A 13,505-nucleotide genomic window follows, 5' to 3' on the forward strand; every position below is an offset into this window, starting at 1 on the left:
TGTCCATTGATTACCACTCTCTGTCTTCTCCCCCTCAACCACCCCTTTATCCATAGCAGCAATTTGCCTCCAATGTCACACTGCTCCAATTTGTGTAGCAGTCTTCCATGTGCAACAGTATCAAAAGCCTTTCTAAGATCCAAGTATATAATATCAAAGTTATTCCCTGCATCCAGTTCTTTTGTGACTGCATCATAGTATCCAATCAAGTTGGTCAGGCAAGACTTCCCCTTAACAAAACCATGCTGTGTCTGAGCTATAACTGAAGTCTTGTCTAAATGATCCTGCAGTGCTTCTTTAACCAGTGCCTCCATTAATTTTCCTGGAACAGAAGTTAAGCTCACAGGTCTATAATTACTTGTGTCAGCCTTTGATCCTCCTTTGTGAATTGGGGTCACATTTGCACATTTCCAGTCTATGGGTACCTCCCCTGAGTCCAAGGAAGCTCTCATAATTATGGCTAAGGGTTTGCTTACTTCCTTTTCTGCCTCCTTTAATATAACTGGATAGATCCCATCCACCCCGGGTGCCTTTCTTGTGTTTATCTTCAACAGTTTCTCCTCCACTTTACTCCCAGTTATTTCAAGATTCTGTAGCTTACTGCTAGAGTTGAATACACCTCTGGCATTCCCCTCGCTGAAAAACTCCTCATGTGTGAATGTCGATGCAAAATATTCATTTAGTTTGTTAGCTACCTGAGCAGGATCATCAACAGTTGACCCATCAATATCAAGTGGACCAATCTGATTCATCCCCTTCCTTCTAGAGTTTACATAAGTAAAGAACTCTTTGCTGTTTTTCTTTGCATCCCTTGCCAAGGATTTCTCGTAATCTGCCTTCGCCTGCCTAACCTCCTTTGTAACTTGGTTGCATATCAACTTGTATCTATCATAGGCTTCTGTGTCATGTGTTAATTTGTATGTATCCCATGCATTTTTCTTTTCTGCCATATGCCTCATTAGTTCATCTGACATCCATTTTGGCCTAAACCTTGAACAATATTTCTTAGTTGGTATGTAAAGCCTAGTAGCTTCCAAGATAAGTTCTTTGAATGCTTCCCATTTTGAATTTGCTGTTGGTAACATCATCAGTTGGTCCCACTGTATAGAATTTAAATACTGTCTCAGTCCATTGTAGTCGCCTTTACGGAAGCAATAACCCTTCCCTTTACCCCTAATGGTAGTTACCTCTTTGAGTAAATCCCACTTCAGCACACTGTGATCACTGCCACCTAGTGGTTCATTTATCTGCAGATTCTTAATGCATGAAGAATCACTGCTGATAATCAAATCAAGAGTATTACTCCCTCTAGTTGCCTCCCGAACATGCTGATGTAGAAAACAATCATCCAATAAATCCACAAAAGCCCTGCTAGTGTGTGAGTAACCAGCCCCCAAATTCCAGTCAATATCTGGGAAATTAAAATCTCCCATTATAAGACTCTCTGATTTACTGGCCCACTCTATTTCCCTGTACAGTTCCTTATTATACTCATCAGAGTCATTAGGCCTATAGCACACTCCTACTCTCAATTTTGATCTCCCAATGTTTATGTCACACCAAACTGACTCAACACTGCACTGTCCAGCGATGTCGACTGGCTTCACTTCCTTGGTTTTTATGTGTTTCTTAACTAATAGCATAACCCCTCCCCCCTTCCTATCCTGTCTATCCTTTCTGTAGATGTTGTACTCCCCAAATTGCAGTTCTGCATCCCTTATATCTGTGTGACACCACGTCTCTGATATCCCAACAATATCTGCCTTCGATGTTTTGAGCAATACCTCAAATTCATCAAATTTATTTACTAAACTCCTAGCATTGGTGTACACGCAAGTATACCTGCACCTGTTTCTATTCTTAGCTACCCTAACACAACCCATGTGTTTACTTGTACCGCAATGGCTCCCAGCAGTCTCTGAAATACCATGCATCTTGTTTTTCAGGCTTCTGCTCATTCTAATAGAAGCAGTGCAAGAATCTCTATTACCTCTGCCAGTGGCTACTGTCAAACTATTGTTCTTTGTCTCCCCCCAAGCTAGCAGTTTTCTGACCCACCACATCAATATATATCTTGTAATGGAGCAGGAATTAGTGCTGCAAGTCTGTAATTATCTGTACAGTATTGTGAACAGCAGTGGGGATGCCAGGAAAGCTGGCTGGGACGGCCTAGTACAATAAATAAAAAATATGCTAGTTAAGAATGCTGAACAATCACTGTGTTCTCCTGTCTTTTCTCTCTCCTGCTGGCTTCAGGCTGGTCTTGAGGTAGGATTGTCTACTGGCATGGGTTATCCGGTGCAGAATCTTTATCTCATCTTTATCTGCCCCCTTTTAATTCATGTCTTTTCCTTTTGTCCATCTATCAAGTGTTTACTTTTTCACTTTTTATTCTTCCTTCTTCTTTTTCTGCTATTCTTTTCTCTACTGTGTTTTTCCTTGCTAGCACACCAGCCTTGCACTGGTGTGGGATTTATTTATTTTTTTCTTTTTTGATAGTTTTCTTTCAATTCTCTATTTTTTATTATTTCTTTACTTTATTTTATTTCAATTTATTTATTTTTATAATTTTTATTATTTTATATTTATTGTTTTTATTATTTTTTTTGCTCATTTTTTAAATAGTTTGGACATTCAGTACGTGACAATCAAGGTCTGTTGCAGTTCGCACTCAGTTGTGGCCTGTCTCCTCATGTCATACATGGGTACCAGGACACACCATCCTGGTAGCAAAGTGGTCAGAAACAACGAAACAACTCATGCACAGCACAAACACAGTACTACACACATTTCTGGCCTTTTTGCAGAATTTCTGTATCATCACATTGTACCATGTGGAGTTGAACTAGTACTTGGGAGCTGCCCTACATAAGATACTATACGTGTCTATACACTAGTTTACAATTTTATAATATATACTGTACATAAATAAATTCAAAATTTACTTACTAAACCATCAACTTCAGGATCATCACTAAAGAATGGTTTCCGATCTCTCTCCTGATGTTGAACAAATGCTTGAATATCCATATTAAAACTTTCTGATGAAGGAACTTCTGCACTCTGAGTAGCCAGTTCACACTTTTCAAATAGTAATGCAAGAAGAGGAAACAAGGGATGCCTAAAAATATAATAAGTTGTCAGTAATAAGCTGAAATAATGCAATTAAATAAATGATACTTAGTAGTGATAAACAGTAACATGGCTGGCTGTTTATCACTACTGGATATCAGTGTAGCAAATAACAAGATTCTACTGTTATTAGAAAAAAAAAAAAAAAAAAAAAAAAAACTGTCCAATACAAAGTTATTACAAAGTGCCCTGAAAACTAATGACCTACTTTGCAATGAAATAAAGCCACATGTTTACAAAAACATATAAAATACATTATGCAAACTATTAATTATAAAAGCTGTGACAAAATTATAATTATATTAAAAAAAAAAAGTAAAGTGCAGCCATTATCAACCCACTGCAGGGTGGAAGCCTCCTCAACAATTCATGCTGAGGGAAATGGACCATAATCTGCCACGCTGGTCCAGTGCGGGTTGGCAGATCGACCGTATTCAGCAGTCAGGGGCTTGAACCCCGGTCTACTCAAAGAGCGTGTGCTACTGCACTCCCGCTCCTGCCCACTCGGCTACGGAGGCCGTCATAATTATATTAGTACACGTTAATGCCTATTAGTTTATTTGGGTAAAGGCAGGGTTAGGAAATTTGTAAAAATTTTTCTCATTTCATTGTTCCAGTCAATTATACATTATCCAAACTACTCTTACACGTGTGTTTGTTCACAATATATTGGCTTCAAGCTTTGCATCTATAAAGATAAATCATATGTGAAAAGGCCTTTAGTTTCAAGTTCCATCATTGATAACATATACAGGGTGATTCAGAAAGAATAGTAAATATTTTGAGGGGTTATAGTATCGATTATTCTCAGTAAAAAAGTTCATATAAACATGTGTCCAATTCTCAATGGATATGGAGATACAGCTGTTTGAAACTGGTGCACACAGATCCCTGAATCAGATGTGACCAAGAAGCAGTTATAACCCGACGTTGTTTGGTGTTAGAAGTGTCGTTAAGAATGCCGCACATCTTCACACATGCTGATTGTGCCGATATGGTATTTGTCTACAGTTTTTGTGGTGGAAGTGCTACTGCTGCTTGTAAAGAATACCATCGACGGTTTCCTAACTGCAGAATACCAGATTCAAGAGCATTTACTAGTGTTTACATCAAACCGCATGAGACTGGTACAGTTCCTAGAGTTCATACTGTATTTCTTCTGAACATGCAAATGAACAAAATGTGGATGAAATAGAACACATTCTTCAGTCGGTAAAATGTAGTCCTACTATTAGCACACAAAGAATTTCTATGCATATTGGTGTTCCACAGATGGCAAACATTACGTAAGCACAGCTTGTATCCATTTCACATACAGCGGGTGAAACACCTTCAACCAGGAGATGACACCCAGTGATTGAAATTTTGTCGGTGGGTAAATGCTAATCATCAATTAATTCCATTAATGCTGTTCAGCGATGAAGCTACTTGTAAAAATTTTTCTCACTTCATTGTTCCAGTCAATTATATAGTATCCAAACTACTCTTACATGTGTGTTTGTTCACAATATATTGAACTAGTGAGAAAGCTACTTTCATCCACGACGGTATCAACACCAGTAACTCTCATGAAAATCAGATGTAAACCACATCCAAACGTAGAAACAAATTTCTTCAACATCACTTCTCTGTGGTGCGGTATAATCAAAAATCAGTTGATTGGGCCTGTTATGTTACAAAATCACCTTACAGGGCCCGTTTACCTAGAATTTATGCAAAATAAACTTCCACTGTTATTGAAGGATGTTCCCTTGGCTACAAGGATTGGTATGTACTTTCAGCATGGCAGAGATCCTGCACATTATACCCATTCCCTGAACGATGGATAGGCTGCGGTGGACCCATTCATTGCCCACCAAGGTCTCCAAGACCTCACTCCGTTAGATTTTTGTTTGTGGGAGATGGACAAAAAGCACAGTATACAAAGAAAAGGTGAATACAAGAGACTAATTGCTCACATTTTGGATACTACTGCCCTTATAAAGGAATGCTAAGATGACCTCAGAAGAACAATACATCATATTACCACAAGAGTTGCAAAGTGCACTGAGGTTGGTGGTGGTGGGATTTTTGAACAGTTATTGTGAACTATAAAAAATTTGTCCATTATTTCTGTTTTATATCATTCAAAAAGTCAATAAATACAAACAATGAGTCATTTATCATTCTTTAATACTTCTCATAATGGCTTTGTGCTCGCCACTTTCAAACAGCTGTATCTCTGTATCCTTTGAGAATTGGACACATGTTTATATGAACCTTTTTACTCAGAATAATCGATACTATAACCGCCCAAAATATTCACCTGTATATATATATATATATATATATTTTTTTTTTTTTTTTCTTCTTTTTACATACTTGGATATATATATATATATATATATATACACACACACACACACACACACATATACAGGGTGTCTCAAAAATACACGGCAGGCACAAATTTGGGAATGAGTTCCTCATACGTAGACAATAAAAATATTTTATATCAACATAGTTCCGGAAATGCTTGGTTTCCGAGTTTTGAAGGTCTGTCTATGACACTTAACTGTTCACATCACCTTATAGTAATTGTTCAAAATGTCCACCTTCTGCCTGAATACAGGCCTCACATCAACATCTCATGGACTCGCAAAGACGATGCCAAATTCCTGGCATGTTTCGTATTGTCTCACAACCTGCCACAATTCGATTGCGGAGAGTTTCCACATCAGCTACCGGAGTCAAATACACCAATGATTTTAAATGGCCCCAGAAGAAGAAATCTAGTGGGTTTAAATCAGATGAGCGTGGAGGCCAGGCAGTTGGTCCACCTCTACCTATCCACAGACCAGGAAACCTTCGATTCAGGTAATTGCGGGCTAGGTGGCTGAAATGTGCAGGAGTGCCATCGTGCATGAAGTGTGCTTGTTGACGAATAATCAGTGGTGTGTCATCCAAGAAATCAGGCATGTTGTTTTCCAGAAAATTTCTGTATGCCTACCCTGTGAGTTTGTTTGGAAGTTTTGATTTGAGTACATGGTCGGAATGGAAAACCACCAGATTCTGTCAGTACCTTGTGATGAAGGAAATCACCTGCAGGAGATAAGACATTCCGGTTAATAACTCGGGAACCAAGCATTTCCGGAACTATGTTGATATAAAATATTTTTATTGTCTACATATGAGGAACTCATTCCTGAAGTTATGCCGCGTATTTTTGAGACACCCTGTATATATATATATATATATATATATATACACACACATATAACCTCCCAAAATATTCACCATTCATCCTGAATCACCCTGTGTATATGTATATATATACAGGGTGTTTCAGTTAAACGTTTCACAACTTCGAAGAGGGGTAGGGTACATCCTGACAACTCGAAATCATATAGCAATGTGGGGTCAGAAATGCTTTCCTGAAGCGGTGTTGTACACAGAAGCACCATAAAGAAAAGAGACCGTAAGTGAGAAATCGTTTTAATAATACATGAAAAGAAGCAAAAGGTACATGGATTAAAGTAAGTGTTCGAAGTTTCTTCCACGGGCTACAATGCACGCCTCACATCTCCGACGCATGGACATCCGAACATTCTGGAATACTCCAGGCGAATTTCGAATTTCTTGAACAAGAACGCCAAGTTAGTAGGATGGATGATTACACGAACGCAGAGTTAGCCGATATGCATTTGGCGTACGGGACTGCAAATTGTAGTGGGCCAGCCGCACAGCATTTGTACGCGGAACGATATCCGACGAGGCGTATTCCCAGTCATAATTTCTTTGCAAGACTGCACCAGAGGTTAGCTGAGAGAGGTTCATTTGAAAGAGCTGACAGGGACAGGGTAAGAACAGCACGGACTCCAGCCGTCGAACAGAATGTGCTGCAGCATGTACAGGGGATTCCAAGAACGAGTACACGAAGTCTAGCAAACGCAGTCGGGGTTTCCCATTGCAGCGTCTGGAGGATTCTCCGAGAACAAGACATGCATCCGTTTCACGTGCAGCGTGTCCAGACACAGCAACCGGAGGATTATGCACCTCGTATTGCTTTCACACAGTGGTACCTTGGAAAATGTGCTACAAATCCCCTTTTTCCTGCTGAAGTGTTGTTTTCCGATGAGGCATCCTTCACAAGGGAAGGAATTTTCAACACACATAACGACCATATCTGGGCGGTTGAGAACCCGCATGCAATACGACGTCGTGCAGCACAGATTCGATTTTCGGTCAATGTATGGGCCGGTATTATGGGAGATCACCTCATCGGACCTTACCTGTTACCGTGTCGTCTAACCGGACCTATCTACTTGATCTTTCTGCAGCAAGTATTGCCACAACTTTTGAGAGATGAACAGATTTCTGCATCGACGCAACAGACAATGTGGTTCCAACACGATGGAGCCCCTGCCCATTATAGCGGAGATGTTCGTAACTACCTGGATGTCACATTTGGTCAACAGTAGATCGGACGTGGTGGTCCCGTGCATTGGCCTGCTCGGTCACCCGACCTATCATGTCTTGATTTTTATTTCTGGGGTCATATGAAATCGCTAGTTTATGACACCCCTGTTGACAATGCTGAGGAGCTGGTTGCAAGAATCGCAGTAGCTGCCGAAGAAATTCGAAATTCGCCTGGAGTATTCCAGAATGTTCGGATGTCCATGCGTCGGAGATGTGAGGCGTGCATTGTAGCCAGTGGAAGAAACTTCGAACACTTACTTTAATCCATGTACCTTTTGCTTCTTTTCATGTATTATTAAAACGATTTCTCACTTACGGTCTCTTTTCTTTATGGTGCTTCTGTGTACAACACCGCTTCAGGAAAGCATTTCCGACCCCACATTGCTATATGATTTTGAGTTGTCAGGATGTACCCTACCCCTCTTAGAAGTTCTGAAACGTTTAACTGAAACACCCTGTATATATATATATATATATATATACACACACACACACACACATATAACCTCCCAAAATATTCACCATTCCTCCTGAATCACCCTGTATATATATATATATATAAACACATGTAAAAATAATGTAAATACACATTTAAATAAGATTCAGTCTAGAAGTCAACACAACCTATATAATCCATCCAACAACAAAACTCCATAGAATGCATTGGCAAGAAAATCGGGGATCTAGACCAATGCGCCATCAGCACACAGTAATTAACTAAGTAGTGCGACTGCACTGTAAAAATAACCACCCATAAAAGCAAAATAGAAGGTGGGAAACCCCCCTTTTTACTCAACGGCCTCCACCGAAGTACAACACTAAGTAAGTAGTAGTAGCATTACAATATAGAATACTTACTCATTGGGCTTTTGTACCCTATCACAGTTTGCTGAAGAGATCGATAAAAAATAAACTAGTAATATTTAAATAAATAAAAATCAAATATAAAATAATTTTAAGAAAATGAACCTGAATATATAAACTAAAATAGCAAAACTGGTATAGGTACAGACAGAAACGAGTAAGTATGAAGCATTACATCGAAAAGGGCTGTCAATCCACTCAAAGCCCCCGATGAAGTAGGGGATTGACGGCCACGTGATGTAATCGCAATACGTTATATCATTTTATATATTTGTACAGTCTTTAAGATGTAGTATTATTATTATGTAGTATTTAGGATTTATCTTGCTACAGATAAAAATGTTTTCATTAGCAAAATGCTATGAAAAATCATTATCGTATAGCGTTATACTTAAAATGTATAGGCCACATGAAATGAAGATAGCCTGGTCTAGGCTGGCTTGATTGCAGGGTTGTATGAACAATGATACTTATATGTGAAGTGCCATTAATCGATGGCAATCTACAATTAAACATATATATATATACATACACACACAAATATTTATTTAATTCAATAGATATAGCATAAAATGGAGATGAATATCTGCAACCAACAAAGGACCCTATCAGCCTCTATATATATAGCAAAGCCAATAAAAATCATAATAATTCCATATTTACAAAATACAAAATCTAAAATACCAAATTTTAACAGTTATTATTGAAATAGGCCTACATCGAAAGGCACGTCATCACGGGGCTAGCACCTCTCAATATATGCCATCGATAACAACTTTGATTGAGGTCCTATTTTATCCTTGCACCTATTCCTTTTGCCTAGATATTGGTTTACTTTGCTTTTCACTAGTAACAGATTCACCTGTTCATTTTTCTTAAGAAACAGAAACACTTGGTATATATTTTAATAATGTTTAAATTTTTGGCTATCTGTAGGGCTAGCAGTTATTTTTGCCAATCTGCCGTTATTTTCATATTACATAATTTCATATAACTGATTATAATATGAAATAATATCAACTCAAAATTCAGCTTTGCATAATCTAATTTACACTTATTGCTATTATTTATACTATATTCGGTATATCATAATATGATTAAACTGGCATATAACTAGCAGAAACAGATAGCTTAAGTTGTTACTGATGGCATATATTGAGAGGCACTAGCCCCATGATGACGTGCCTTTTGATATTTCAATAATAACAGTTAAAATTTGGTATTTGGTATTTTTCTGTATTTTAGTATTTTGTAAATATGGAATTATTATGATTTTGATTGGCTTTGCTATACATAGAGGCTGATAGGGTCCTTTGCTGGTTGCAGATATTCACCTCCATTTTATACTATATATTTTGATTTATATAAATATTTGTATATTCTCAGGCAAATGAAATGTTAAATCATCTCTGATGGCATTAATCTGTCCTGACCAGTAATTTTATCTGTTTTTAAATAAGTAAATATATTTTTTAAATTAATATATATATATATATATATATATATATATATATATATTTAAATAATGGCTTAAAAGTTAAAATGTAATAACAAAATAAGAAAATAAATAAATATTAAGCTATCATTAGAGGTAGCAAAATGCACATCCTCCACATGATGCCCAGATATAACCGATAATTAATATAAAAATAAATCATAAGCCAGTAGTATGGCAAAAAACTGTAGAGCGAAAGTTAACATAAAAAATAAATCAACAGGGAGGGGGAATCATAAAAAATAAATAAATCAAAATAAATCAACAGGGAAGGAGAATCATAAAAAAATAAATAAATCAAAATAAATCAACAGGGAGGGGAAAAATAAATCAACAGGGAGGGGAATAAATCAAAAGTAAAGGTAACAAGACAGAAACCGTAGCCAAAAGTCCCCAAATAATTTAGAGCTTTAAATTCAATTTATAATAATAATAATAATTCCAATTTAAATTTAAAATAATGCCAATTATATAATAATTTAGTGGTACTCCCCCTAGACGAGTGCAATTTACAAGCTCGTGAGCTTGTTGCAAAACCTAATCCACCCTGCAACAATGAAGTAATGTCAACTGCCTACATCCCTTACTACCCGGGCATTTCAGAATGCCTTTCCAGAATCTTATGTGCCAACCGTATAAAATGTTTACAACTTCCCGGTAGGAAACTACAATCATTTATCTCTAGGGACAAAACACCAATCCCCTCCTTCCTATGTAGCGGTTCTGTAAACACCAATCCTAGTTTCTATGTAGGCGAAACCACCAGAAGGCTACAAGATTGAGTCCCAGAACATGAAAGTGCCCTCCAGTCTGCCGACTCTGAACAATTCACTGTTGCCAAATACTATGGGTCTGAACAACACAACCTTGATCCCAACGTGATGTCCAGATTGTTGAACACTCACGTAATTACTGCCAACAATCATGGCTTGAATCGCTGCACATAGCCAAATGTAGTAGTGCCTTCAACCATAACAGGGGTGTACGCATGCACCCAATTATGGAGGCAACTGTTTTACAATACGACGAGCGCTGGCATACATACCTTACATTCCCAGCACTAGGTGTCTGATTCTGCCCAGTGACTCATTTATTGTTCCTTTCCATATAACTTTCATCAGCCTCGTGCACTCACCTTACTCTATCTAACACATGATCACACCCAGTCTTATACTGATATTCCATAAGTAACATATTTGTTTATATAATGTCCAGCTGAAGAAGGGGCACATCGCCCCAAAAGCTCCTGTTTGTCTTAATTTAGTTAAAATAAATTATATTAATTTCTGTGATTTTGGTCGTGGCAATATATATTTTATCAAAGATAAATCATATTTATTTGAAAATTCTCAACCAAGAATTGAGCTTATTATATTAACTAAAATTTAATGAGTTAAACCAATAGCATAGGGGATAAAAGAGGTTTGTGTGTACTTTTATCACTTTGGGTATATGTGGTGAAATCTAGACACACTTCATTTTTTTTTTTTTTTTTTTTTTTTTGATTTTCACCTAACTATTCCTTGATTCTTTTGACAGAAAATTTTAACAAAGTGATGAAAATAAGATATATAAATTTTAAAAAATGTCAGAAGAAAGAGAATTTACTGATTAAATAAACTAACCACTGGGTGTTAAACTAAAATCTTATTTCTGACCTTTACAACCAACTTCCATGGAATTCTGAAATCCACTTGGATCACAAATATCACAAAGAAGTCAATTACCCAAAATCTGATATACTTTCAGATAAAGTAAAATGACTAATTTGCAATGTGTTATAGAACTAGGAGGGATGATCCTTTAATTTGCAGACTGGTGCAAGATCTTATCTTAATCATCATCATCTGAGTCTTCTGTGGATGTCTCCTCGAAATACTCTCCCTTGAACTTTAGATGCTTTTGCCATCGTCATACCCACACATTAAATGCTTCTTCCAAGCCATTTTTCAAAAGACTGAAAAGTGCTTCCGTAGTGGCTCTGCAAGCATCATTGTGTTGGACACGAAATGCTTGCCTTTCAGAGCTTTCTTCAGACATGGAAACAAGAAGAGATCACATGGAGCTAAGTCCGATGAATAAGGGGGATGTGGCAGGACCTCAGCACATATGATCATTGCCTGCACAATATTAGCCTTATGGGGCCTGGCATTAATCAATTTACCTCACACCAGAATACGGCTGTCCTAGCAAGACACTCATTACTATATGCTTCATTCATCTCTTTAACTGTTTCCGATGCATTTAAGCCCCATCTGACACAATAACAAATCACTGTTCAATCTGTATGTCTGACATGATACTTGCTTTAAAACGATTGTCAGTGACATGCAGCTAAAAAAAAAAAAAAAAAAACTTCACGCAACACTAGCTCGACAAGTACTGGCACACACACACACACAGTCTGCTCAGTAGCGATCAGGGGAGAATGCCTCTAGTGGCAGTTATGGCAAGTTTGTGCAATAAACAAAATCTTGCACCAGTCTGCAAATTAAATGATCACCCCGCATATTGAATGATTGCTGGAATAAACTACCATAAGGTGTTGTGGAAGTGGATAATGTGAATAAATTTAAAGAAGAATTAGATAAATTATTAGAGGGATGGACAGATAAGGCTTTTTTTTTCTTCTTTTTTTTTTTTTGCTGATACTGTATAACCTTACTTCCTTGCATCATTTGCCACTACTAATTCAAAAGCAGTACTTTAATTTAAAGTCTGCCTGGCAGTATTCCAGGTTAGGTCAACTTGTAAACTATAATTCTGTCATGTGAAAAAGTCATCTTATTTAATTATATTATATTTACACACAGCAAAAAATGAAGATTTTGAATAATTTTACTTTGCATATTGAAGAATTTAACTACAGTAAACTGTTAAACCTAAATTCTACAGTTAATTCTAAATCTGGATACTGAAATTTTACAGAATAATAAAGTTTTGAAAAAAAAAAAAAAAAAATTTTTTTTTTCACAAAACAGTAAGCATTGCTTATTGAATGTAGGTGAAATAAATAAATAAATCTTTATTGTGAAATAGAGTTACAGCACAATATCCCATCGCAGCGACGAGCACCAGGGGTTCACATATAGCAGTTAGGAAAAAGATAAGTACGACGTACAAATACACAAGGCTACAGAGAACACATACAAAAGGCTACAAAATACCGATTACAAATGCAAAAGAAATACAAATACATAAAAACACAGAGCTAGACACAAATACAGAAATAAATACAACTTGGCAATATATCAGGGTTCAAGGGCTTTGATAAAGTTGTGTCTGTCCTTCTTGTTACTTATTATGCTGTCGATGTCGGCGTCCACACGGTTGAGGCAGTGAGCATCTGCTTGGGAAGAAATCTCTCAATGAGTACAAGCCTGTTGTGGTGAGCCATGAGTGCTGGTACCGACCTTAGGCTTGGCTGTGGAATCCTCCAAGAGCAAGCATTCCAAATATTCGGAGATGATATCTGGCCTGTGATGAGTTTGGCTGTGAAGACCAGCCTCTTTTCCACGATCAGGAACTTCATCCTCGGGATGTCGAGTGCTTGTGC

The 13,505-nt window shown here is 37.3% G+C and overlaps 1 protein-coding gene across 1 annotated transcript in view; it reads right to left on the bottom strand.

Moving 5' to 3' along the window:
- The window catches only part of LOC150080121 (homeobox protein PKNOX2-like), a 185,829-nt gene that overhangs the window by 104,037 nt on the left and 68,287 nt on the right, over nt 1-13,505 (bottom strand). Inside the window, exon 3 of the mRNA XM_090380620.1 lies at nt 2,950-3,121. Within this exon, the coding sequence (XP_090236746.1) occupies nt 2,950-3,121 (172 nt within the window). The remainder of the gene's footprint in view (nt 1-2,949; nt 3,122-13,505) is intronic.

This window comes from Mastigoproctus giganteus, chromosome 9, assembly GCF_048544385.1.
Source record: "Mastigoproctus giganteus isolate SK-2022 chromosome 9, ASM4854438v1, whole genome shotgun sequence".
NCBI classification, from domain to species: Eukaryota; Metazoa; Arthropoda; class Arachnida; order Uropygi; family Thelyphonidae; genus Mastigoproctus; species Mastigoproctus giganteus.